Genomic DNA, 25,632 nt, shown 5'->3' with positions numbered 1-25,632 from the left:
CTGATTGGTAACAGGAATGTCTGTAACAGGAAAGCATCCATGGATACTCGTCAGGGCTAAGCTTGATAACCAACGGAGGACCTAGTCAACGCTGATTATGCGATTTACGACCGTAATTATTCCATATTGAAAGACAATAGCAAACGGGGCTGGACGAACGGAAGCAGCACAGGTTGGCCTCGAGGGATCTGACGAGTCGCTCCAGGGATAACGGGGCGATGAAGCTCGGTGATCCACGTCAATGACAAAATACAGGCTCACCTGCAGAGCACGAACAAGCATGAGGAAAAGAAAAGCAGGCAAAATACTCCGTACACGCGGGTGGAGTGTCTAGAACCACACATGGGACGCAGAAAGGCAAAGAGCGCTAGACCGCAAGTAGACAAATCAGACTAAATGCAATGAATTGCATTTAGTCGATGATCCTGACCCACACTTGTACATACATGTACTGTGCCAGGTACATGTATGTAGTACGTGTCCGATATGTAGGTATTCCGATAGTATCTTCAGCCGGTCCACTTTGTCCGGTAAAATGTCGGTGTGCTGCTATGCACCACCCGCATTTCTTTATGCAGGTCAGAAAGCCTTCAGAATTGTTTTTGAAAATATTACGGAGTACTCCGTAATGTGCTCTAATTGCTTGGCGCCCATCGAGTTGGGGAGACCAGATGCATCTAGGACGATGGGATGGTTATAATATCTCTTGTGGCGCAACAACGCCGGAAAGCAGCGTCTGGATCTGACAGAGTTCTGCTGAGTCTTTGCATATCAGGATGTCTTCCAATCAATCAGGCATTCCATTGAAAATAACCGTCATCGGCGCGGGTATGGCCGGTCTCTCGTCAACAATAGCACTCTCCGACATAAACCCCGACCACCAGATTACCGTCCTAGAATCCAACGCTTCCCTCAGCGAGCTCGGCGCTGGACTGCAACTCTTTCCAAACAGCACCCGCCTCCTACACAAATGGGGCCTAGGCCCATCCCTGGAAAAAGTTGCCTTTCAATCCTCCCACTTATCCGTGCGCCGCTGGGAAGATAATACCGAACTGGCCTTCAACATGAACAACCCTACTAGCACATGGCTCTACGGCTGGCCTCAATTGCAGATTTACCGACCAGACCTGCAGCAAGCGCTCTTCGAGCGAGTGAAACAGCTTCCCAACGTGTCCGTTTTATTTGGCAAGTCCATTGCATCCGTGGACCACGCGACTGGCACTATCCATACGACAGACGGTGAGGTCTTCGAGGGAGATCTCACGGTCGCAGCAGATGGGATTTGGTCCCGGGCCAGGCGATGCTTGCCGGCGTCGAAGGACGTGGCCCCCACTCCGTATCGGGAACATAACTACCGCGCTGTGATTCCGCGGTCACGAATGCTCTCTAACCCCATCACTGCGCCATTTATGGCTTCCCCAGAGGCGAAGTCATGGGTAGGGCCCAATGCGTTTGTCTTGGGGTATACGGTCGCCTCGAGCCAGTTGTATAATCTTGTTATCGGTGTTCCGCGACCCAGCGAAGGGATACCTGTCGGGTCGTGGAATCACCCTGCCAACCTTGAGACGATGCGCGGGCTTGTATCGGAATGGTGCGAGGAGGTGCAAGCGTTGGCTTCTCTCGTGCAAGAGGGGGAATGCGTTTCCTGGACCTTGGGTGAGGTCGCTCCTATTCCAAGCTACGTGAGTACATCTGGAAGAGTAGCGCTGGTTGGAGACGCAGCACATGCTCTTCTTCCTCATGCTGCACAGGGGGCGGGAATGGCGATGGAGGATGCCGCGAGTCTGGCGGAGTTCGTGGGATCTTTGAGGTCGACGGAAGATTTGCCGAGGGTGATGAGTGCGTGGAGCCGGTTTAGACAGGCTCGCGTAGACCATTTGCGTAGCATCAGCCGTGGCAATGCTGTTGATATGACTCTTCCAGATGGCGAAGCTCAGATCGCGCGAGATGTGAAGTGGAAAGCTATACGCGATATGCAGCGGGCGCAGCTAGCCGAGCTTGGACTTGAGAAGGTCAGAGAGAAGGTAATCAGCGAGAGGCCGGCGCCTGATCCAGCTTGTAAAAGCACGTTTGAGCCCGGTGGTCGAATGTGGGTCAATGGGTATGATGTGAGTGAGGAGAGTCGGAAGTTCTGTCGTGAACATTTGGGACCTGAATGATAGATTAGACGATGAGGACTGCATGTTATGACCATTTCCAGGCATATGACTTCCAGTCATGCTCTTCCCTTCTGGAAGCGCCGGACTCAGTCACTGACCTACTGTATAATCTTGAAATAATAAGGGCTTTTGACTGGAGACACTGAGACTGGTACGAAATAAAAGGTTGTCTGTGATTGCCGATCTGACAATCAATCGCAAAGTCCAAATTACATACTATAGTGTTACCGTTAAGTGAAACATAAATCATAGACAGGCTATCAATCGAAGTCGAGGGTCGAGAGGAACTTCTGTACCAACTCAGTTGCGTTCTTTTCCCTTCAGTTCATATCTTAGGTAGGTAGTCAAGGTTTGTACAGCTCTGGAGAGAACTTTCCCCAGAAACATAAATAATCCACTTACCTAGAGAATGAAGCCGCCGATCAGTTTTGACCGACTTATTTCTTTTGACAGAGGATTATTCTCACCTGTTCCGGAAACATAGTGTTTCTGGCTGTGACTAAAAAATTTATTTCAAATAAAACCATATGTAGAAAATGGCAGTTAGTGTCTTGTAAATCCAATAGTACCTGCGCACTTCATAAAATAGCAGGAGAGTGCTCAGCCATTTTCGCCCCGGAAAATGATCGGCAGTTCAAGAATGCCAAGCCTGGCTATGACGATTGGTGTGTGGATCCTTTTCAGCCTTTGCGGGTTCGGCCCGCTCGACCTCCCGAGAGCCAATTGGGCTGAGACTCAAATTATTATTAGCTCCCCTCAGTTTTGTGGGTCCAAGATGGGCGAGATTACTCCGAGGCCGTGTCTTTCGAGAATGTTGTTATTCACATCGATATAAGTGGGAGATTGGCGTCTTTACTCGCAGGTGTGTAGTAAGTCTTATCTTTTCAAGTGGTTTCGGATACTGGCTTGCGGTTTGATCTCATGTGAATCCAAAAATCTTTGATTTCGTGTTGATATACGGCGTAACAAGGTGTAAAGTCTTGTTTATGTTCCATTGATCTTGGCTATCTCGGAAGTACAATGTATTTGCATGAATTCATCTTCTATGAGCTATCCACTACACTTTCTGCTCTGTACATGCTCATTTCGGTGATGCTTTCACACCAACAACTCGGCCTGCTCCTTGACTGTTTTCATCGCAGCCATCCACAACCCCGGTCCAATGCTCACTCTTGCCACTCCCAACTGCCGAATCTCCTTTGGCCCCAAAAACCCTTCTGCTAACAACATCATCACATTCACTCTCCCCTGCAGCTCTTTCACCAGAACCTTCACCTCTTCACTTGACACACCCCGTCCCTTAGGCCCACCCCAAATAAACACCGTACAAGCCCCAGCTTCCAAAAACGCCTTGCCCCGGACAATAGCATCATCCAAAGTCTTTCCTTCCTGGGATAACACATCCGTCCGAGCATTGAGCGCAAAATCAGGAACCCCGGCCTCCTTCGCTGCCTCAACAACAGTCCTCACTCGCGCAACAGCCTCGTCTAGCGGCCGCAATGTACCGGCCGCATTGTTCATATCTTCCAGGTTACAACCCACCGCACCTAGTGCAATAGCCTCCTTCACTGTCGCCGCCAAGCTGGAGAGGTCATTGTCCCAGCCGTCTTGCAGATCAGCTGTGATGGGCAGGGCGGGGTTAACACGGTGGGCGGCGGATATGATTATCTTCAGGGCGGCCAGGTTCTGGGCTTTTGTAAGATCCTCATCTTTGACGCCGATAGAGGCGGCGATGGCGAAGGAGGCTGTGGCGATGGCGCGGGTTGTGGGGAGCGACGCAATGACTGAGGTGGTGCTAGCGTCCCAGACGTTTGTGAGGATGAGAGGATCCTGGGGATTGTGGAGGGTGCGGAAACTTTTAGCGATATCGTTTTGAGAGGGAGACATTTTTGGCGATGTTGGTACTTTGGATTGTAGATTGGAGGGGTATGTGCGCGTATAATGGCGGATGAAGGTAATTTTTATGTTTACGCCAGGGCTATACTGTTTTGTCGATAGCTGGGGCGTGTCTTAAGACAATTTGTATTGAGGATTTACAGAGTGATTTATATTTCCCTTGCATCCACGACATTTCAACGGGTTTCGCCGTATAGTTAATGATTGGGCATCCGGTTCGTCACCATCTGCAACTAGTCCAACCTTGTGCAATGAATTCATCAGATTCTGCATCTACCTCTCAGGTCCGTGCATTTCGTAATACTCTCGGACCCCCCAATCTTTAGGCCAAAATCAATTCAGGTGGGTTGCAAGCACACCTTTGGACGGTGCGGGTACTTCAGTTTCATTTCGAGCACTCCGGCTAGGCCGGACTACTTGAGGCCACATCATCCTGGGCAGTACCTCCTGCAACTAATTCATCACATTCTGCATCCATCTCCAAGGTCCGTGCATTTTCTAATACCCTCGCCACCCCAGATCCTGAGCCCGAAATTGATTCAGCCCGATTGCCAGGACAACCTGTGGACGGTGTGGGTACTTCAGTTCCATTTCCAGCCCTCCGGCTAGGCCGGACCACTCGAGGACACATCATCCCTGGCACTACCATCTGCGACCGATTCAATCTTGTGAAACTAATTCATCACTCTCAACGGAGTACGGAGTACGAGTACTGTACTCTGTACTCCGTACTCCGTACGCCTATATCTAAGGTCCGTGCGTTTCCCAATACTCTCGCACCCCCAGATCTTTAGCCCGAAATCAATTCAGCCCGGCTGCAAGGACAATGGCGTGGGTACCTCAGGCCCATTTCGAGCCCTCGGGTTAGGCCGGACTACCTGAGGACACCATTGCAAAAGTGCGTCATGTTTATTTTCCTGAAATGGATGGGTTAACTCCTGGTGGCCGGATGGACTTATCTGTGTTGCTGACAGGTTGCCCCTGCACTTGAGCGCTATAATGGATCGCACTAAGATTAATCGACCATGCTTTATCTAGATGCGTTTTGACTGGAAACCCCTATCATATGGGAGGTCATTCATGTCCGGCAGACGTGGATGAGCCTTGGGCTTATTTGTATGGGAAGAAGAAGTGAGTCTATGGGAGAGCTGGATTCGGTTCCGGTCACACATTAGCCTCAAATCTTTTCCAACTAGAATTTAGAAGTTTTTTCTCCTACGCTTTCATTTTTATGTCTATACTCCCAGTACGGAGTACGGAGTAGGTACTTCGTAGTCAGATACCCATTCCCAAAGCTAGGGAGTTCTTTTGATGGGGCAGGGGGATGCAACACTTCTCCGTCGATGAGTAGAAACAGATATGTCTCTCTACCTATGAGCTCAATTCTAGGCACAGGGCACCCAAATAGAAGGAGGAAAGTGGCGAAGAAGCAGATAAAGAGTTCTGATGAGGACCGGAAGCAGAGGCCACAACCAATGAGCGGCCGAAGAAGCAAACGCAAGCACGGCGGAGTGGAACCAATGACCTCGGGAGCGGGCCGCAGAATGGAAGCAAACAACCTTGGATTTATACATTAGCAGAATATATATACCTAGTTCAATAGTTGAACATAAGATCAAACTATCTCGTCGTTTCCATGCTGTGTTGCTTTATGTTCAATAATGAGGTTGCTCGGCGAGAGATTAAGGAAGCAACTATAGACCTGGGGGAGGGGGTCTATAGGGATAATATCAAATTTGAGTATCGAGGAGCTACACCGCAATATGCGCACAGGCGGGTTGCCAGCCAGCCATAGGCTACCTACCTAGGTAAGGGACGTCCGGAACATACTAACACGTAACTTGAAAGAAGAATATAGAATCCTCCGCTGACGTAAATATTCCATAGATCTTAATACTGGCCACGACTTTTACGAATATTGTGCCCCAGGGTGGGTATCACTACAGAGAGATTGCCCTATCACTCTTACTCGTATATTTTGCAATTTAGTAATAATGATTTTCTGAATAGGAATGTGGAAAAGGATGTGTAGCTGAATATCCTGAAGATCTTATGGGATCTGCGGGTTACATTGGAGCTATTGAACATTATGTCCCTTGTGCAACACTGTCAGCTAAAACCAATGTTACCTATCTCAATTGGTTGAATAAACCATAGGAGCTTGAAAGTCTTGGCGAGAGGCTCGAGTTGTATAAAGATTATCATTGAACATTTTTGGGACAGATGTTTTAAGAACAATCACACAACATATCTCCAAGATCCTTCTATACGTTTGAGCAACCAACATGCATTTCTATTCTATCCTCGTTGCCACTCTTGCCTTGGCGATTTCCACTGCCTTTGCCAGCGATGCCCAGTATCAGCAGAATGCCGGTACCGACTGCCTTAATATTTGCAAGGAGGAATCAAACGGCTACACATGCCCTCCTGGTACCGAAAAAACCCAGCTTTCTAACGTAGGTTCCAATTTTGACGACCTGGTTTATAATAACAAAGGATTAACATTCAAATTAACTGTTATCTAGGGCTGTTGGACCTGCTGCGATACTGAGTAAATAGCATATGTTACATGCTTTCTGATCTCCGATATCCGTTGTATCGTCCATTGATTCATTCTTTTGTATATGATTGGAGCTTTGGTTATACTGCTATCATATGACTGATTGACTAGCACGGAGTACTTCTTCTTGCCTTCTCTATCCTTAGTACTCTTAGTCAAATGCACTCGCTCATTTGATCTGACTATGACATAATACCAGTTAGACTTCTCCCTCAGTAGGCTCTCACAATATCAAAACCTCTCTTCGCGAAGGCCCGTATTGAGTAGGGCAATTTTGATCCCACCCCCAACTTTGAAAGGCCGCACACTCCATAAAGATTTGAACATACCGATTACACTCTATGCCTAAAGAAGTCTTGACAGCGCGACGAAGCCTTTACCATCAGATACCGCCCAGGTGCGCCTACAAGAGATTGCGCTGGTCTGGGTTCTTTCAGTAAGGCAGTGGACCTTCGAGACTGATCATTCCTTCTTCCCCAGTTTCAACCTTCGCGTTCCAGTTTATCTCTCCAATGCTGAAATTAAGGACGAGCCATTGACGGCGGCACCATCTTCAACATGGACCAATTTTCACGACTAGGAAGTGCAACCCCCCTGATCCCATTCTCGATTTCCGCCAGCCGAACAAAACCCATCTTCAACATTGAACTAGTGCAACTTCCTGATCATAATGCTCCTCAACTATTTACCAGTTGATACCATCCCTCTCACACAGCAGGTTGAAGCCGAGCAAGTGCGATTATCTCAGCCCGACCAAGCTCGCTCTCCACACTCCACACAGAGATAGTGACACGAGGCTGGGTTGACTTGGACCGAATGCCATGTTGAAGTTTTTCTTTCCGGTAAGAATGTATAGGCTTGGTGCCACTTCTGTTACCATAGAGCTGGGAGTGTAGGGCGCCGTGAGACGAGCAGATGCGGTCAATCTCTACAGGTCACAGTGGGAGCTTTTGCTAAGATACCGAGTATTCTGCCCCCGAAACGATGGGAATATGTGCATGGGCACCATGGGCAAAATAGGGATTGGGGAATGAGAGCGGGATTGGGTTGGCCAGTACTGGAATCGGCTTCCGAGGATGCTAGTGATGCGCTAGAACTTGGATGGGCGGCAAAGACTGGGCTTTTAATGCAAAAACAGCGGTGTTAGAAATACCGCGAGGCGTATGGGATAACGACTGTGAAGTTTAATTGCAGGCAAACCAGGCTGCACCTTAAGTAAAGTGCCTATGAAAGCGCGAATTGTGGTGAGGAAGGAAGGTAATCTCCTGACAAAGCCAGGGTCATAACGTCTTCAGCCTACGCGCTCTTTAGGAAAGAAAGTCTCAATCAAGTATTTATATTGTGATTAGTTGAAAGAGAATGAAAGGAAGAGAGATAAAGAGAGCTGTCTAGATGGGAGAACGACAGGCTGCTCTTACCCTAACAGAAGTGAGGGGATACCACCGAAAATGTCAAAGGGGATCCGATTTCACAACGTTGGGTCGCAGCATCTATTAATTTCCGCTTTCGCCATGCCATACCCATAGTGGAAGTCCAAATGACGTGCATCTCCGGCGGGAATCTCCTGAAGACAGACTTGCAAACATTGATACTGCCTCCTAACAAGCGATGCAAGGCGTTCACTGCTCTTTGGGCAAAGTAAGCTGGAGCCTGAAGCTTCTGATACCATCTCCTGCAACTCGAGAAACGCCATGGAGATACCCAACAGAACACCAAAGTTTCGAATGGGGCTGGAAGATAATTTAAGCATTTTTGTGGCAAACTCGGACGGCCAAAGGGAGAGAACACTTTGTAGACCTTGAGGGATGGGGAGGGACGCTCGAAGAATCATTTCCAGACCAAATTCGACTATTCCTCCATTCTCTGTTGTGGTAGGCTCGTCTGCCCCTGTGACGAGCAAGTCCTCCGTCTCGAAGCCGGACTGAGCTCGTAAGAAGCGTATCACAGCGCAGCCAATCTTGTCGCTCGTTCTCCCCGGGGCATACAAAAGTGACTCAAGGAGGCAGCACTGCGTGAACCAGAGTGGTAATAGGAAAGGCAGGTTGAAATTTGTTGTCAGGTCTCCCGAAGGCTTCCTTAATGTGCCTTTAGGAAGTGGACTTTCTGTTTCAAAATTCTCGCTACTAGCAGCAAGGACAGGATTATCGCAGTTGTCGGTGTCTGATCTCTTGGATCGTTGATGCCGTGAGTGTGCAATGGGCTCGATGAAAGAGTAATAAAAAGGGATTCGGTCAGAACCTAGGGAGTTGATCCAAAGCTCAAGTGCTTCGAGTTCGCTCTTTGTGAATGAGCCATACATTCTCCCTCCCCATCGAATCTCCTGTACCAATTTGCTCCTCTGGCTGTCACCTTGATATATCCATGGTTCACATGTGCTCAAGCATCGCATAAACTCCCGTTGCCATTCCTCAGACGAGAACGCTTCAGGATCCAGCCAGTCGGCTAGTGACCGTTTTCCAATCTTCACGCGGCTGCCACAATGCAGTCTATGGGCAGCCTGGATCTTTGAACTGAATATCGCAAGAACCTTTGACTCGAGTTGATCATGAGAGTCATCATTAAGATGTTCAAGAATATTGGTTACTTGGTCGCCTTTGTGAAACTGCCACTCGCTGAAAACATATCCTGCCTGGATTCTTTTCCATGCCACTTCAGCAGCCACCTCACCCTCAGTCTTCGCAACATGTTCGATGTAGTCTGCAACGCCGTCCATAGCCATGGCAGCGTGACCCGAATGGCTGTTGTCAATTGAAATATGGAGGAGGAAATAAGATGAGTCGAGGCAAACTTCCGGCAACTCCTTCGCCGCTTGTAAAGTATCTAACTGCAGGGCTTCAAAATGCATATTGAATCCAAGAATCTCAGGCAAAAAGTCCTGCGGGAAGAGAGACACTAGCAGCTGTGCCACAGCTGCTCTCCAATATTTCAGGCTACCTAGCCTGTATCGAGGATGCAGAATCGCCTTGGTTGTTGGCGAGGGCAAATCGGGTTCGAAAATTCCCAGAAGATTCTCGAAGATCTTGACATGATGTTGCTCGCAGTTGCCATTTCCCAGTTCCTCCGTGAACACTTGCCATGTCTGCTTCACGATTTGTCTCAACGAGAAGGGCATATTGATGTTGTTTAAATGCCCCAGCCAAGCGCCGTCAACCAATTTCACCGGTGCAATCTCCCTCAGCCAATCTCCGGCTTCCTGTCGATTTTGAAAAAGCTCACGCGGACCCCCGGATCGTCGGCGACTTATATACCGATCATATTGACTTGTGACATCATCTTGCTGGCTCTGGAGAAAGCGAGCAAGCTCCTTCTTGTCGAACTGTTTGATCGACAGTATGTTGGTGCCAGGTGCCTTGACTGAATCTTCCAATGCTTGTGAAAGCAGAATTTGGAAGGCTTGTCGTGCCGTTGGTATTGTGTCGGAGTGTTCCTCCAGACTTTGAAGCTTGAAATAAAGCTCTTTGTAAAATTCAAGCTCTTTCGTATATATCCATTCCGCGTTTGACTTGAGATATCGAGGCGTTTTGAACCGTTTGCGCTCCTGTGCGGACAGACTATTGGACCTTTCAAGCTTCCTATGGGGTCTGAAAGCTCTCGAATACAAAAAGGCGATCATGGAAATGCTCATGAGAACGAGGATACCGGAGACGGTGACCCAAGCATTCTTAACGACCAAATCAAATCCAACAAACATGGTGGAATTTCGGCTGGGTGTATTGGGAAATTTCGACGTGGATAGCTGCCTCTCTGTGCTGAGTTTGTTCGGAGTGCTCTAAAAACCTTGAAAAATACAGTTATTATAAGAGCGCTGACAGTGATAGGGTCCCCAAGCATCGAATTGCAGGATGATTGCATATTTACCTTGCCTTTAGTCGCTTTTACAGCTGCGCATGTCTACTCAGGTACGAGTACGGAGTATAACATTGTCAGTACGGAGTACTCCGTAGGTATCTCAGTTAGACCATTGAAAAGGCCCCAAAGCAAAAAGAAAAACAAAAAAGCAAAACAAACAAAATGATAAACACAATGAAAAAAAGTAGGGATTCCTATTGACCCTTGCTTCTCTGCCTGCAGTATCCACCGACTTAGTTCCGAATCACGTACGGAGTACTCCGTACTCCGTATACGGAGTTGGTATGTTTAGATGACGTTACTACTCTGCAGAGTGGTCACACGAAATGACTATTACTGCATGCCCACCGGATAAATTCGGGGTGTCCTGTCAGGTGTGGCTGGCTGAGATGCGGGCAACCCACATCCTATGAGAATGAGCGGTCTATGTTCGAGTAAAAACTTGACTCGGGATTTGATGAATGCAGTTCAGTTAGGTACCATAGTGTCTGCTGCAGGGAAAGCCAATATGTGTAATTAAGTAGAACAGCAAAGACCTTGAATTATGCATTATATTGTGTGAGTTGTTGGTTGTTGTTCAGAGAGAGAGACAAGCACAGTAGGCGGTTTCGTTCCTAGGAGAGGTCACCTGTGGGCTTATGGCTCTGACACATGGTGCACCTCCTGCATGCATATATTGTATGTATGATGTATGTACTCCGTAATCCGTATCGAGAAATGGACGAAGTACTCAGCGATTGAGAATGGTGGGGAGCTACGTTGTAGGACTCAGTGGAGGTGAGAGAGAGTTGTATTGGGGAGACAAAGCTTGCAACTCTCTACCTAGGTACATGGTCTACAGAGCCGGTGCCTGAGAACCAAGGCGCCCGACACCGTCTCTAAAGAATCAATGGGCGCTCAACTGTCTGGTCGCTGATTTTGAAAGTGGTTAAGTATCTATGTATGTGTCCCTTGGTTTAGTTGATGCACAATAAACTATACGGTCCCTAGTCAGTCGGCCCGACCCGTCCTTTTGCTGATATACATTAGGATCCTCAGGCTCTAACACGAATCTTACCCAAGCCATTCCAAAGTCAATCTTGATCCAATTTTTAATTCCCCGAGAATTTGCGATGCTGGTGTAGAGGTTTGTTACTGGAGGTCGTCTTCTTGGGTGCTCTCTGGGTGCGGTGCCCTTATTTCTCATTTTCTGGTATAAAGAAATGGAGAATAATATCTTATTCTATGTTTGCAAAGCAGACAATTCCCCCTCGGTTTGATGAGCACCATGAGTATCCATCAACATTCGTGGATTAGAGGACAACCGCCCCTTGAAATCAAACAATTAGTATCTTTGTGGAAAGCGCGATGCCATCGGTTGAATGATCATTGGGCGTTGTAGCGAGTCTAAAGGTGCATTTGATAAATCCACGGCTACCCGCATTGGATGAGAGCAAGATCTACTTAAGCTGCTTTGTCCAAGTTGATGTCTCTCCATGCACTGGAGACTGCAGAAGGCAATATCCTAGGCTGCTAGAGATTTAAATTGACGCTCGTTATCCATATGATCTGGTATATAGAAATGATGTTCAGCATCAAGCTGATTTTGTCACCAAAGGACTCATACTTCCCAAGATCATGGGTACCCCAACCTTTTCCTAGGACTAGCACGACGGTCTGAGGAAGTAAGACACAAAGTATCGGTCCTCGACACCATCGTTCGGCTGCGTTACCCGATGGAATGGGGAGTGCAAGCGACCCCCGGTTTGGTTTTGCAGATAATTCGCGATGTTGACCAAGACACAACCACGTTTGGGCTCAATCCATAACCACTCCTTGTTCTCCTGAGTCTGCAGCTTACTGGCCCATTTCTCGCACCACAGCAAGGTGACTGAGCCACCGTCGGTGTGTGTGGTGTCGGGTGCATCAGCCATGTATGTATGGGTCGGACTGGAGACGAACTTTAGGCCCGAGTCGCTCGGTCCACCGGGGGGATGAGCATTTTCCAGATGCGAGGATCCACCAAGACCAAGGCTACTTGAAAGGCTGCGGAGACAGGTGCGGACTATGGTCTCGCAAATATCGATAAGATCGTTCGTAGCACCAGCGTGCGCTGCGAAGGGGGTGGGTAAAGTGATACTGTGCTGTTCGTCTCGAGCGATCTAGCCGTGGTTAGCCACACCGTATCGCAGTAACTATGACATACCTACTTCGAACGATTCAAAGCCTGGTTTATATTTGTAGCTATAAATGTGTGAACATCTGCAAGCATGGCTGGCAAAACGAGTAGAGGCCGACGTACCCACGATCCACATCCTCCCTGAACTCCTTCATCTTCTCGTCAAGAGGTTTGGCGAAATACTCATTGCAGTTCAGGTAACAAGTTCGGATATACTCTGAAATCTTCCCCGAGAGGTCGTCGTCGAAACTGAAGAAGAAAAAGCCCGGAGACTCTGCCGCCTTCAAAAGTTTCGCCATCTCGACTGGGTCTTTCGCAGTAATTCTTTCAAAGTTGATTACTTCAAGCTCAGCGACGTCCAAAGATCGATCCCCCACAATCCTTGTAGACTTTGAGACAGGGACAGTCATGGTTTGGGACATGGTAAGTTGGAAGTTTGGGGCAAGGTCATCCAAGGTGTTTCCAATGTTATTTCCAACTCAATTATAGCTAGTTTATATGAGAAATAAGTGAAGAGTCTACTAAATGACACGTAATAAAAAAACAACACGAATGACATTATCATGCTAGAGCTCTCATCCTCGGGAAAACGAAGGGCCTGTGCTTTACACCTGCATTGATGTACGAGTAATGCCAGGCTTGCCTTTTTTAGAACCCACCTGGGCAACGATGCACGATACTGTTTCCTAGTCGATGAACCCATTCGGCTATGTATACTCCGCACTCCGTGTGGCTTAGTTCGTACATTGTCCGTATATTGAAAATTAATCCTCCGTACCTAGGGAGCTATTATTCCAGTGGCTTTTTAAACTAAGTATACTCCGTAGGGCGTGGGGCGTCTGACAAGTCTGCACCTGGGCATATTCCACAGCTCTGAGGGCCTGTTAAATATCCCAGGGCGGAGTTCTCCGTACACACATAGGAATATGTATATTAGGTATATATTTCTAATTCCAAATAATACGTGCTAAATATTGGTTCGGTTTTCCTGTTACCTCCGGGGACCCCGAGACCCCCATGCAATGCGATCGGTCAGACAAATGGAACCGATGACCGAGTCTATTGGATTGCCATGCCCATTCCCATCGAATCACACACGTAGCCAACCCCTCGTGCAGATGTGAGGGAATTTGTTGCATCTGCGAGGATCTCACTGCATGACTAGTGCGTCTTCTACTCTTCTACTCCACATTTCCGCTCGGGACGGAAGCGGACTCAGGGTGCAGGAGGCGTGTTCTGACCTGTCGCGCGCAATACTAATGCACGCCACAGTGGACCCATCTCAGCTCTTCGCCATGAGTTGGTCGATTTCAATTGTACAAAACAGAGAGCAGGTGGGGCGATAACCTTGAAGATCTCTGTAAGGCCCCGCAAGTGCAGACAGCTCAATTTGTATTCAGAGCTTCACCGACTGCGTGAGCCGACCTGCCTAGATACCTCATAGGTAGCGTGTATTGTATCGCTTTGTGTATTCAATCATTTCTTTTCGTATTTAATCACTTCCGGTTTCTCCAGGCCTAGTGGCCGCAGAGAATTCTTACTTTCCTTTTACTGCGACTCGGAACGATTGTCAATCAATTGCGCGAAACCATACCATTATGGTAGCCCCCAACGAACTACGTGGGCCTCCGCTTCCAGATGCTGATGCGTCCCTCCACACGGTCTTCTCTCAGAATGTCGTGAACTACCCGGACACCGTGGCTCTGGTCAGTACCCAGCAAGCTCCTACTCTCTACGGAATCCGGAGCCTGCCCATCGGCAGCGCTGAGCGTGAAGCGGACTATTTACGATGGACCTACCGGGACCTCGATCGTGCTGTGCAGCAATTTGTCATTGGTTTAAAAAGTCTGAACCTGAAAAGAGGAGATCCATTGGTGATGTTTATGCCAAATACCGCCGAATATGTCATTGCCACCTGGGCCGCCTACCAAATCGGATGTGCCTACGTTCCAATCAACCCCAAGGGTCTGTTGAATGCCAAAGAAATGCGGCACATGCTGCAGACTGCGACAAAAGGATGCCAGTCAGGTTCTTTGGGCATCATCGCCGGAACATCTGATATGTGTGCGCGCATTGAAGAGTTGACAACCGAGTTCAATTGCATCCGGATATTGGTCGAAGGAGAGATGGATGGCTGGACACCTTTCAAAGAGTTGATGGAGATTCCGGCTCCAGATTCCCAGCAAACCCTATGCAGAGAGGACCACTCGGAATCTTCTGATCGAACAATTTTCTTCACCAGTGGAACGACATCTCTGCCCAAAGGTTGTGTCATGCCATCTGCGTATGGCTTTGCGGCCGCATTGCGCTGGCGCGAAAGTAGCACTCCTATGCTGCCTGGGGATCGAGTATTATTTACATTGCCAAATAACCATGGGTTTGGTTGGCTTTGTATTATCGCTCCCTTCCTCAACGCAGCCACCGTTGTGCTCCCGGGACCAAGCTTTGTCCCGGAGGCTGTGATTAAGGCCATCCATGAGGAGCAAGTGAGCCACACTGGATTTGTGCCGACTATGATTCATGCTCTGAGCAGTATGCCGCTTCCATCTGGGAAGCTGAGTTCTCTTGGCCGGATTGTGCTAGGAGGTTCTCCCCCAACCGAGGAAATTATCAGGATCTGCCTTGACTGTCTAGGTTCATCGGGGGTGGAAAATCTCTACGGTATGACAGAGGGCATCCTTGTCTCTTCTGGTGTGGTGACCCAAGCCAGCGAGATGATCAAGGACAGAGATGTTTCTATCGGCACACCACTTCCTGGAATGACTGTCCGTATATACACCAAAGACAGCAGAGTGGCAACTCGGACTGGAGAACCCGGCGAGATACATTTCTCAGGTGCAAGTCTGATCAATGGATATATCGGAGGAGCCGATAAAAACTTTTACAACGACGAGGATGGCCGCCCTTGGTTCTGCACTGGTGATAAAGCCTTCATTGGTAGCGACGATCGTCTTTACCTGATTGGTCGGTACAAAGACACGATCATCCGCGGAGGCGAGAACATTGAACCATCAGCCATTGAAGCGGTTCTAGGTCAAATCCCCGCAATCAATGTTCTCCAACCTCAGATCATTCGCGCACCCGACCACTTTGCTGGCGAGGTCCCCGTTCTGGTGGTGGACCGGGAAGTCGACAGCAATACAGTGAATGCAATCAAAGACACCATCTTAGCGCAAATGGGAAATCTTTATGTTCCGGCGGATGTGATCCCCATACAGGCGCTGGGACAACAGACATACCCCAGGACCATGGCAGGGAAGGTCCAAAAGACTCAACTAGAAATTTTGGTCAGAACATACTGCGAGCGCCAGCAATCACAAGAGCAAACGGGCTCAAATGGCGGCAACATTATCGATGGCCCAATTTCAGGCTCTCATGTCATGCAATCGTTATGCACGGCCATCGAAAAGAAAATGGGTCAGCCGATTGACTTCTCTCTTCGGATGATTGAGCTAGGAGTCGATTCGATTTCGTCGATCGCAATTCTCAACCACGTCAAAAAAGAAACACAAGTATCATTGCCGTCATCTCTGTTCTTCACCCAGGCAACAGTCGGTACAATCTGCCAACAGATCAGCTCGATTTCTGACACGGCAGACTTTCTCAATTTCACACCTGCCATGGAAGAAGCCCCTAGCAATCTATGCTTTTCAATCCTGCTCCAGGGGACCCCAAAGGCAGGCGTTGCCTCCCTCTTCCTCACCCCCTCCCGGCTCTGGAAATGCATTCGTGTACAAGATGTTGCCCAAATTCGCCAATGATCGTGCAGTTTACAGTTTTGGCTCTCCATTCCTCATGACCAAATCAGAATCTTCCTGGACGATAGAAGAAACCGCCGCCATCTACGCAAACACCATTCGCAGCATTGATCCTGTAGGGCCATACATACTATGTGGCTGGTCAATGGGAACTGCCACTGCATACGAAACCGCATACCGACTCCACGAACAGGGAAAGCAAGTGCTAGGGATAATCATGCTCGACTTGGCATTGCCTCGGCCACCACCCAAGATCGCGGAGGCAACCGTCGAGTTGTTTGAAATGATGGGTGTATTCCCCCCGATCCGTCGCAAGGGCCAACCTGACGTGGAGATTCCCGCTTTTAGGAAGAAGCATCGAGTCGCAGCTTACTACGCAAAAATGAAATATAAGCCTCGTCCCTTTGACATTGCGGGCGATGAAAGCCGACCGCGGATATTTGTCATCTGGGCTGGGCATGGCGATCATGACAGGATGGGAGGCATGGTTCTCGATGCAATGGAGGTTCTGAAGAGAGAAGGACCGGAGACAACCATGAAGACTAGCAGTGACTGGCTTAACGTCCCGCGTGAATCTTTTGATGCTGGTGGCTGGGATGAAATGGTTGGACCGGACTATGTCGAGTGGGACATTGTAGAAGACGCGGACCATGACACGCTTATAGAGTCTGAAGAACTGGTGAGTCTCGGTTCAATTATCTTTTTGCCTGTAGTTGGTCGACTTGCTAAACATTCACAGGTGGTTTTGACCAAGGGCTTGATGGAGGAGACCATGGACAAATGGCAGCGAGAAGCGGCGGTTAGGCCCAATGGTTCAGGTTGAGCCCTCAGCGTGTGTCAGTAGGCAGTTCCGTCTCCCTTCCCAATACAACTCTCTCCCCCTGAATTCCACATCCGTAGGCCCCAGCAGATGTCGCTCTCCCCGAACTCAGCTTGATGTTCGACGCTTATGCGCTCTGGAAAGAAACTCCCGATCGAGCGTTGGAGTGTAGACGGGTGGAAAGAGAAAAGAGGGGAGAAGACTCCCTATGTAGGTGGACGATCGAAGGGAGATGTAACTAGTCATGGATCGATGCATGTACGAACATATCGAACACGAACTTCAGAGGCTAAATTTTCCATACCAATTGATTCGAATCCTTCCGCAGAGATAATAACGATCGTAGGCAAACAAAGTAAAACCTCTCTAGCCTGTCCACGAGACTTGCATATTCTTCCATTGATCGCCCTGTTCCAACCTCGTTCTCATAAGCATCTTGCCCATTGATGACACGGGGTACTGCACGAAATCAGGACAGGGGTACGGAGTATTCATATTCAATTGAAAACTGTATTGTGATTGATTATATATCAAGTCTACTCATGGTTCTGAATGACACGGCTGTACTCCGTACTCCCTATGTGAATTAATTTCCCGACATTTCAAGGCTGGGGATTGTGCAACGGGTTCATTGAATCTCGATATGCACTGGTGAGAAATTGGGATCAGGGGATGTGGTGGTTAATGCCATGGGGTAGAGTTTCCCCGTCTCGGTCTAGCCCTCAGCTGTGATTCAGTAGCCAATAAGAGTGTCTCCGATCTCTGCTTCGTCGATCAAAATTGTGCAAAGAAATAGTAACACTGCGTGAGTTTGCTGCCCTGTCGATCCTGTACGCGACCAATGATGTTCATTGCTATTTAGCCACAGAGGGCAAAAGCTAGCAGCTTCGAGCAATTGAATGAAGAGAAGTCTTCAGTTCAGTGCGGCAGCAAGCGGCGATCACAGCAGCTGAACAAAGAACCAAAGAACGAACCCCGCTGGCTGAACCAACGAGGCTAGCAGACTGAACAAGGGTCTGCTGGCAAGCTGACTGCCTAGGTGAACAGGGGTCTGCCGACCGAGCAAACGAGCAAGCTGCTGGCTGAACAAGAATCTGACAGACTCGGCTAGTTAAGGCGAGCAAGCCTGGGTATGCATCACATCGCGAACACGACTGGTTAAGAATGGATGACATATGTACGGAGGGCGGAGTATCTTAGGCTCGCTCCAACCTTGGAGTGGCGGCGGTGGCGTCGTGAGGTTGTCGAGTCTCACTTTAAGATTGGGATACTCGAGAATGTTGCATTGTCAAGAGACGGCCCCTTGTTTATTGGTGCGATCAGTTGCTTCTTAGAGATAGTTCTTTTTTGCTTTTTTCCTTTCATTCAGTTTTTAGTGCCGATCAGATCATCCACAGTGTGCTACATACACACAATTGAGGTCCCAAGTGGGTCGTTCAGCTGAAAATCTCTCCCGGAGCAGGCAAGGGTGTAGTGAATATTAATTGTCTCGGGCAGATCCCAACTCTTTCTCGGCAATATTAATTCCGCTTATGGGGTTTTTTGTGTTTATTTTAGAGCCGCAGCCCAGTTCAAGAAACTCATTCACTCACACTGCAGCCAGATCATCCAAGGTCTCCAATTGATACAGGTCAAAATGCTGGATGAGCGGTCTCCGTTGCTGAGATATGCAAAATCCTCAAAGCCCCGGCCCCTTGGTATTACAAAACTTATTGCTGGCCTAGTTGGTATGTAATCCTTCTGGGTTAACGCGCCCGCTTGCTTAGCTGACTTGCCATCCTCTATGTAGGCGTCTTCCTCGCTGGCGCAGACAAATCTATTCTGTTAACAACCCAAAACAAAATTGCGTCTTCGTTACAATCTCCTTCCTCTGCGCCACTGTTGTTGGTGTCATACAATCTCGGTTTCTGCATTGCACTACCTGTGGTAAGTATCACTTTGAGTACTCCTTACTCCAGATGAAGTAGCTCCCACTGACCATCCAATGCTAGTATGGCTTCCTGAGCGATATATATGGTAGTCGGAACTTTCTCTTGGTTTCATATGCTTTCTTCTCTATTGGATGCGCCATATCGTGAGTATAGCTGAACCCTTCGAGCGTACTACAGTCGTTCAACGGTTTAAATCCTACTGTATCTTCCTTATTCTTACATCCAATCCCAGCGGCGTTGTCGACTCAGTTTGGCCATTTGCATTTGGTCGGTTTTTGGCAGGTGTAGGGGGTTCTGGAATGACGGATCTTCTCTCTGTACTGATTAATGGTAGGTACTTCCTTCCATCTGATCCCACAAGAAAGGGCTGATTGTGTTCCCAGAGGTCTTCGACGTCACAGAAATCGCCTCCGTGCGCAGCTACGTCATCGCTGCCGAGATCTTTGGCCATGGATGTGGAGGACCACTTGGGGGCATTATCACTGATAATGTTGGCTGGAGGTGGTAAGTCATCCATGGAAGATTGTTGGCTTCTGAGGGCGTTTCCATTGACTTGAAAATTCTTAGGGCCTTACTTGGTCAAGCACCGATTGGTATCCTCTGCTTGATCCTAGCATATTGGCAACTTCCAAAACTTCCAAAGAAGTATGATGTGGAGCCTCGATTGTCTCTATGGAGCTTCGATTATTTGGGACTTGGCGCTTTCATCATTTCAACCACTTCATTTGTTCTAGGCACGACTAACGGAAGCCCTGCGTTAGATGGTAAAAAGCCTGCTTTATTTACCACTTCGGCCATCTTTTTAGCAATCCTGATCTTCATTGAAAAAATGTCGTCTAGGCCCATTTTTCCTGCTTCTATCGTCCCGGCACCGGGTTTACGAAACGTCTTCCTGGGACAGGTCATGTTCTTCGCAAATATCAGCATAGTAAGTCGAGATTGAGAACCACCACTTGACCAGCAGAGGCGACTTTGAGGCATGGCTAATGCACCGAAGGTTCTGAACAACCTCCCGTCCTATCTGTCCCAGGTACAAAACCTCACTAGCTCACAGATTGCCCTCCGAATCTGGCCATCCTCCCTCGGCTTGATTCTTGGTGCCATAATAGCGGGAAAGGTCCTCAGAAAGTGGGTTACACGGCGGCCGAACGAACAATATATACTAACGATTCCAGAACCGTCAAATATCGAGAAGTATCTCTCATCGGGGTCGGGGCTAGTGTTTCATCTCTGGTTGTTATGATCATACGATGGATGAATGGCATCAATGGAGCCGAGGTGCATTATGGCTTTCCCTGGGCAGTAGGAGCTGGAATCCTGCTCTCAGCGCAATTCCTTACGTTGACCAAATGGTCGCCAGTGGACCAAATGGCCAATGCCACGGCAATCTATTGCCTGGCACAGCAGATTGGTCAGATAGTGGGTACTAGCGGCAGCACCGCAGCTTTCAAGCAGCTTTTCAGCCTCCGACTAGGTGTCAACTTGAGTGACACGCCGCTAGACAAGAGGACAGAGGTATCACCCCTTTCCAATCATCGTGGTATTTGTTCGCGAGATTCTGACAGACTCTATAGATCATCCATAAAATCCTTCAAAACTACGGTTCTATTGCAGATTTGCCTGACGCTCTGCAAAGAGCTGTCCAATATAGCTATATTGAGGCCTTCCGTCTAATTCCAGGTATGAATTTGTTCCTAAGTCTCCAAAATATTGAACCGAAAACTAATTTTTGAAGCTCTCGCAACGATTCTGGCCACTATTAGTGGAATCCTCATTCTATTCACATAAAAGGGAGTTGGTACTGGCAAGAATCCGAAGTTTGAAAAATCTAATTCTCACATCCAACCTTCGAAACTCGGATCCTTGTTCCATTCAACCCAGTGGTAATATCTTACCAGCTGACTGGCATTCATAACCATCCTCGAACTAATGGATTTATATTTGATGTAATTACAAAATGAATGGCGGAGAGACAGTTCTGCTGTCTTGTTACAAATAGTAGGATCAGCTCATACAGTTTCTTTCTTCTTCTTTTCCCCCATCGCTTTCTTTTCTCGAGACCAGTACCAAATAAAATTGAATTGCCTACAGAGCTTTGTTTCTTGCCTTCCCAAAAATACAATTAGCATTCTGCATATGAAGACCTAAATGTGACAAATATCCTTTATAACCTGCAATTGAGTACAATCTGCCCTAATGGTAGCGCAGTTCTATGGAGGTACGCTGTGATGTGACTCCGCAGACCCAAGACTGTATTTGTAATTGGCTCCCTCTTTGTCCCTCGACTAAAATGTTGCCTACGCCGATAAGAACACCGCTGAAGCACAGGAGAGAGAGAGCGTGGGGGTACGCGAGGAGCTTCAGGGCTAGTCGGATTGATTAAGTGATTATCACTGGTCTTCAGACTGACCGCAGTCGGAGTTGTGATTAGACCTACACGGAGAATGAAAAGAGGCTCTCACTGAGCAATACATTGGAAAAGCAGGTCCAAGAGCTTGTATAGGATTTCCGCTACCTAGCCATTTCTCTTGTTAAAAGATTGATTCGCGAAAGCCCAAGATAATAACCCATAGTTATAGCGTCCTGCATAAGAGGCTATGCATAATCTTGAACAAAGCCCATAGCTTGCTTCCCTGGCTATATCTCCTCGTGGTTATCTAGGGGAAATATTTCTATCAGCATATCAATAGAGTTAGGACCAAAGGCGAAGAAGCTTACCTCGGATTGCCGCCAAATGGAAATAGATAGATTCCGAAACGACGTCAGTCAGCTCCAGATAGAGGTCAGATGTCCGGGAGACATAGAGCGAAGTAGAAAGGTCTTGGAACGTAAAAGTGGGATTTTCCTCATCCACTCTGACGACTCGATAGGGTTGTTTCGATCCGTTGAGATCCAGTTTGCATTTGCTGCCTTTCTCGCACACGAGCGTTTTGGAGGAGTTTGAAGGCGTAATAACAGCATCATCATCACTGAAGCCCTCGGTGTTAAATTTCCAGCCCTGCGTCTGGGAATCGGGCGAGGTGCCGAATTTCACAGATGTTGCATCCTCCACATCATGGAGTAATGAGAGTGTGTTGCCCTCGACATTTTGCTGGATTTTGTCAATGAACTCCAAGCCGTGAGCTGAGTGACAGAGAGCAGTGAGGAGCCCGACCAAAAGATACGATGGCACCATCATGTCTGCTGTACGTGGAGGATAGAAGGATTTCGAAGGATGAAGGTTTGAGCTAAGTGATCAATGGATAGATAAATTAAGAGGGAGGGGGTATTTAATGTCTGATTAGCCATCGTGCCAATGGTCTTGCACCTTAATAATCATGTAGATTTAATGCGAACAGCCCGACAAGGTCAAGCTACATACGGAGTTCTCCGCACATGTACTCTGTATGTGTAATTTAATAGTGCGAAGCCCTTGCATATGACGTCACTGGAGCCACTGTAAGACCCATTCAGCAGATTTCAATCTTACACGATGCAGTCGCAGAATGAATGATATACCACACCAAAGACATTACACTGCATGAGCCCTGACTACTGTATATGCACCCACAAATAGAACAGGTCGCAGCCGTGGCTATCTTCGCGATATACATGGTGTAGCGAATGAAACTGTCGCCGGTGGATACCTAATAGCGTGGGTGGAAGGCCGCGTAACATGAGCCTGAGCGGGAGCGGCAGCGGGAGCTGTGATGGCGTTAGCTGAAGAGCATTTGTTAGCGTTGGCTGGGTCAAGCTAGCAATCATTGGAGGTATGATCAGTGGGGCACGGTAAAGTTGGATTCGCCGGCGAGAACCGGGATTAGCTTGCTGAGTTTCAGCTCGGGGTAACCTATGGCAGAAATTGTGGTAGGGAAGGACTGCGTAAAGCGTGAAGTGTTGGCCTAGCCACTGTTGTTGGGAGGTCCTCGGGGATGTCGATTGTAGAAGGCTCGCTTTATGCCGTACGAGAGACGGACAGTTGGCCTGGCCGATGTAGTCGCGAGGTCCTCCGAGACGTCAGTTGTGACTTTGTACGCGCCGAGAAGGTTTGTTGATATGCGTCGACCCAAGTGAGAGATGCACATTAAGGAGGCTTCCCGTAAGCGTCGACGGAGATGGCGATGTTGCCGATGATAAGGAGCCCTTGGCGCGTGTAGATGATGATGAAAGCTAGCGACATGGTAGATGAAAATAGTATTGATGAAGAAGTATAGCGAGATGATAGATGGTGGAGATAATAGAGATTTTGATGAAATGAAGATTGATGAAGTTACAAAGCCTCATAGCCTGCCAGAGACTACTGAAAGAGACATCTAAATGCGCGATAGACCCAGTTGATGAAGTTAGGCAGGAAACCAAGGTATGGACTGAGGGAGCAGTATAACAATCGCATGCGCGCAAGAAAAGAAAACGCCAGTATTAATCAGAGCCAGAAAAGGCCGGGGCTCATGAGTCAACAAATGGGCAATTTGAAAAAGTGAGGGACTTGCAAAAGGATGCACCAGTTTCCAACCCTCCGTCTCTACAACGGCAAACCGCACCAATCGCGGGAAACAAAAGATATCAGACACAGTCATGAGCCCAATATCACCAAAAATGGTCGGCGACACCGACAACGGCCCAGAAACAGACAACAGCAGCGGTGCCAGCGCAGCAGAGGACTTTCCAACCAAGACGCCTCTCTACGTCTATGCTCAATGTATTGCCGCAACAGAGGGCAAGGGGATACCGGATGATATATCATCTACCATTGCGCGCTATGCGGTCATTCGAGGGCTGCGGTGTCCCTACAACTTTACAATTAGTCCAGCAGTTATAGAGCTAGGCCTTGATGGCAAATGCAGAATTCCCGAGTTTGCTCGGTCTCGCAATGCCCGATTGGTCATGAGCAATGTGATACCCGATGGTTTGGAATATCTTGAAGTCCAACCATATTGCATCTGGCACCCGGGCTTTGCAGACGAAGAGGCATATCGCCAGCTAGTTTACAGGTATCCTACTATGCGGTATCATGTATGATGTGCTTGCGCTGCTGCGGGATATGCAGAGCTCTATAAGGAGCTGGATCTTCTGCCCGAAGTCTCTATCGCAGAGGAGCCACGAGAGGGTGAGACGGAGGGGGGCCGTGAGATATATGAGATGATCATGTCTGCGCCCTTGGAATATGCCGTTGTGGATGACTGGACTCGAACTGCCAACGCCGATACTCCACGCGTATCTGGATTTCTAAACGGTGATACGGCACCGCGATGGAGTTTGCAAAGGAGGTATCCACCCTCCAAAACGCCTGAGGTGATAGCAGCTGCGATATAGATATTGAAGAGGACCGATCCATTGGTATGGAGGAGAATGAGCCAGACAAGACCCATTTCATTCTCACACATGAGGAGTCGAAGTTACTGTACACGCCTCTGCCACCCGACCCTCCCACAGTCAAAAAGAAATCTCCTAATACGCATAGCCGCCTATGAGGGACAGATTGAACGATATGCGCGGCTGATGGATCCTCGGAGCTCTGTAGGGGATGGCGAATGACAATGTGCGCTGTGCGGTATCTACCACAACACGATGTTTGCACGATGGTGGGCTGAAAAGATCGAAACAAAACCACCTAGCCTGTCAGCTAGCTATGTGGAAGATGAGGGAATCCGCCGAGCAATTAACGCGCGTCGTGTCATGGTCAATGATATCAGCGACTTTGCTGATGACACACCCTGTCTGCCCTGGCTCATCTGGTGATTTACGACCAAACGAGGAAGCCCTAAAAGCGCGGGCAGCTAGATGTTCGGCAATGCACCCGCAGATAGCCATCGCTGCGATTAGATGCGACTATGAACGGCTTTACATACAGATCAATATCCCACCCGAAGAATACATCTTGGATGTGGCGAAGCAAAGTCCAAATCAATTTTATCGGCTTGATCTAGAGCAGAGGGGAGCGGAAGATGGACGGACGGACTAGCCGTTTGAATACAGAGATGTGAGAATCGACACTCTAGAGTGGGACATGGAGCCCACTGATCAGCATGTTAGCACTTCGCTTGGGCAAAAAGCCATGACTGATGGGTTCGTCGAGAGTTCTGGTATCTATGAGGGAAAGCGAGCATATGCCGGGCAAATCGAGAAATATGTCTGGTTGCCAGCCAAGAATGTTCGCAAAATTGAGGTTCTGTACGAAGCAGCCTGGCAAGGGGATACTGAATTCCTGGATCGCGAGGAGTTCAAAGACAACTTTCCAGAGTACCATGAGGGATGTATCAAAGGTGGAACTATCAACAGCACGCGGGAGTGGCCTATCGACTATGGTATTATGAGAAACAATTCAACATAGTGCCGATCACAGGAAAAGGGCTTGAGCTTCGATACTCCGGTCCTGAATATCTTTGTCTTTCTACGTATAGATCAAAGCTATTGTTAATGATTATTTTTGTTTGCTCTTATTGATGCCTGAGATATTGGGCGACTACTAGATATATATAACTAGTCACGATAGTATGCCTTGTGAATAGTCCATCCTTGTTC

The 25,632-nt window shown here is 48.3% G+C and overlaps 10 protein-coding genes across 10 annotated transcripts; 6 read left to right on the top strand and 4 right to left on the bottom strand.

The window, feature by feature from the left end:
- Nucleotides 1–776: 776 nt before the first annotated feature.
- On the top strand, nt 777–2,159 carry N7457_002321 (FAD-dependent oxidoreductase; the record flags this gene model as incomplete). The annotated part of the gene is made up of 1 exon (XM_057173367.1): nt 777–2,159. One exon carries the CDS (start codon nt 777–779, stop codon nt 2,157–2,159), a length of 1,383 nt encoding a protein of 460 aa, XP_057033518.1.
- A 1,098-nt stretch (nt 2,160–3,257) lies between these two features.
- N7457_002320 (isocitrate lyase/PEP mutase family protein) lies at nt 3,258–4,046 on the bottom strand (the record flags this gene model as incomplete). The annotated part of the gene is made up of 1 exon (XM_057173366.1): nt 3,258–4,046. One exon carries the CDS (start codon nt 4,044–4,046, stop codon nt 3,258–3,260), a length of 789 nt encoding a protein of 262 aa, XP_057033517.1.
- A 2,294-nt stretch (nt 4,047–6,340) lies between these two features.
- Nucleotides 6,341–6,610, top strand: N7457_002319 (uncharacterized protein; the record flags this gene model as incomplete). Its single annotated transcript, XM_057173365.1, has 2 exons — nt 6,341–6,511; nt 6,581–6,610. The coding sequence occupies 2 exons, from the start codon at nt 6,341–6,343 to the stop codon at nt 6,608–6,610; spliced, it is 201 nt and encodes a 66-aa protein (XP_057033516.1).
- A 1,473-nt stretch (nt 6,611–8,083) lies between these two features.
- On the bottom strand, nt 8,084–10,306 carry N7457_002318 (iron-containing redox enzyme family protein; the record flags this gene model as incomplete). The annotated part of the gene is made up of 1 exon (XM_057173364.1): nt 8,084–10,306. One exon carries the CDS (start codon nt 10,304–10,306, stop codon nt 8,084–8,086), a length of 2,223 nt encoding a protein of 740 aa, XP_057033515.1.
- Nucleotides 10,307–12,107: 1,801 nt separating this feature from the next.
- On the bottom strand, nt 12,108–13,044 carry N7457_002317 (uncharacterized protein; the record flags this gene model as incomplete). The annotated part of the gene is made up of 3 exons (XM_057173363.1): nt 12,108–12,605; nt 12,654–12,687; nt 12,746–13,044. The coding sequence occupies 3 exons, from the start codon at nt 13,042–13,044 to the stop codon at nt 12,108–12,110; spliced, it is 831 nt and encodes a 276-aa protein (XP_057033514.1).
- Nucleotides 13,045–14,220: 1,176 nt separating this feature from the next.
- On the top strand, nt 14,221–17,203 carry N7457_002316 (uncharacterized protein; the record flags this gene model as incomplete). The annotated part of the gene is made up of 3 exons (XM_057173362.1): nt 14,221–16,173; nt 16,220–17,059; nt 17,120–17,203. The coding sequence occupies 3 exons, from the start codon at nt 14,221–14,223 to the stop codon at nt 17,201–17,203; spliced, it is 2,877 nt and encodes a 958-aa protein (XP_057033513.1).
- A 1,633-nt stretch (nt 17,204–18,836) lies between these two features.
- Nucleotides 18,837–20,919, top strand: N7457_002315 (MFS general substrate transporter; the record flags this gene model as incomplete). Its single annotated transcript, XM_057173361.1, has 9 exons — nt 18,837–18,927; nt 18,990–19,126; nt 19,299–19,461; nt 19,515–19,635; nt 19,699–20,059; nt 20,129–20,259; nt 20,307–20,646; nt 20,706–20,811; nt 20,867–20,919. 9 exons carry the CDS (start codon nt 18,837–18,839, stop codon nt 20,917–20,919), a joined length of 1,503 nt encoding a protein of 500 aa, XP_057033512.1.
- An 849-nt stretch (nt 20,920–21,768) lies between these two features.
- Nucleotides 21,769–22,306, bottom strand: N7457_002314 (uncharacterized protein; the record flags this gene model as incomplete). Its single annotated transcript, XM_057173360.1, has 2 exons — nt 21,769–21,788; nt 21,850–22,306. 2 exons carry the CDS (start codon nt 22,304–22,306, stop codon nt 21,769–21,771), a joined length of 477 nt encoding a protein of 158 aa, XP_057033511.1.
- Nucleotides 22,307–23,706: 1,400 nt separating this feature from the next.
- On the top strand, nt 23,707–24,423 carry N7457_002313 (uncharacterized protein; the record flags this gene model as incomplete). Its single annotated transcript, XM_057173359.1, has 2 exons — nt 23,707–24,123; nt 24,169–24,423. The coding sequence occupies 2 exons, from the start codon at nt 23,707–23,709 to the stop codon at nt 24,421–24,423; spliced, it is 672 nt and encodes a 223-aa protein (XP_057033510.1).
- Nucleotides 24,424–24,678: 255 nt separating this feature from the next.
- N7457_002312 (uncharacterized protein) lies at nt 24,679–25,441 on the top strand (the record flags this gene model as incomplete). Its single annotated transcript, XM_057173358.1, has 2 exons — nt 24,679–24,845; nt 25,144–25,441. The coding sequence occupies 2 exons, from the start codon at nt 24,679–24,681 to the stop codon at nt 25,439–25,441; spliced, it is 465 nt and encodes a 154-aa protein (XP_057033509.1).
- Nucleotides 25,442–25,632: the final 191 nt, after the last annotated feature.

This window comes from Penicillium paradoxum, assembly GCF_028828445.1.
Source record: "Penicillium paradoxum strain IBT 22861 chromosome Unknown utg000003l_segment0_segment0, whole genome shotgun sequence".
In the NCBI taxonomy this organism is placed as follows: domain Eukaryota; kingdom Fungi; phylum Ascomycota; class Eurotiomycetes; order Eurotiales; family Aspergillaceae; genus Penicillium; species Penicillium paradoxum.
Note: the sequence above shows the minus strand (reverse complement) of the source record. Positions and strands in the feature narration are given on the sequence as shown.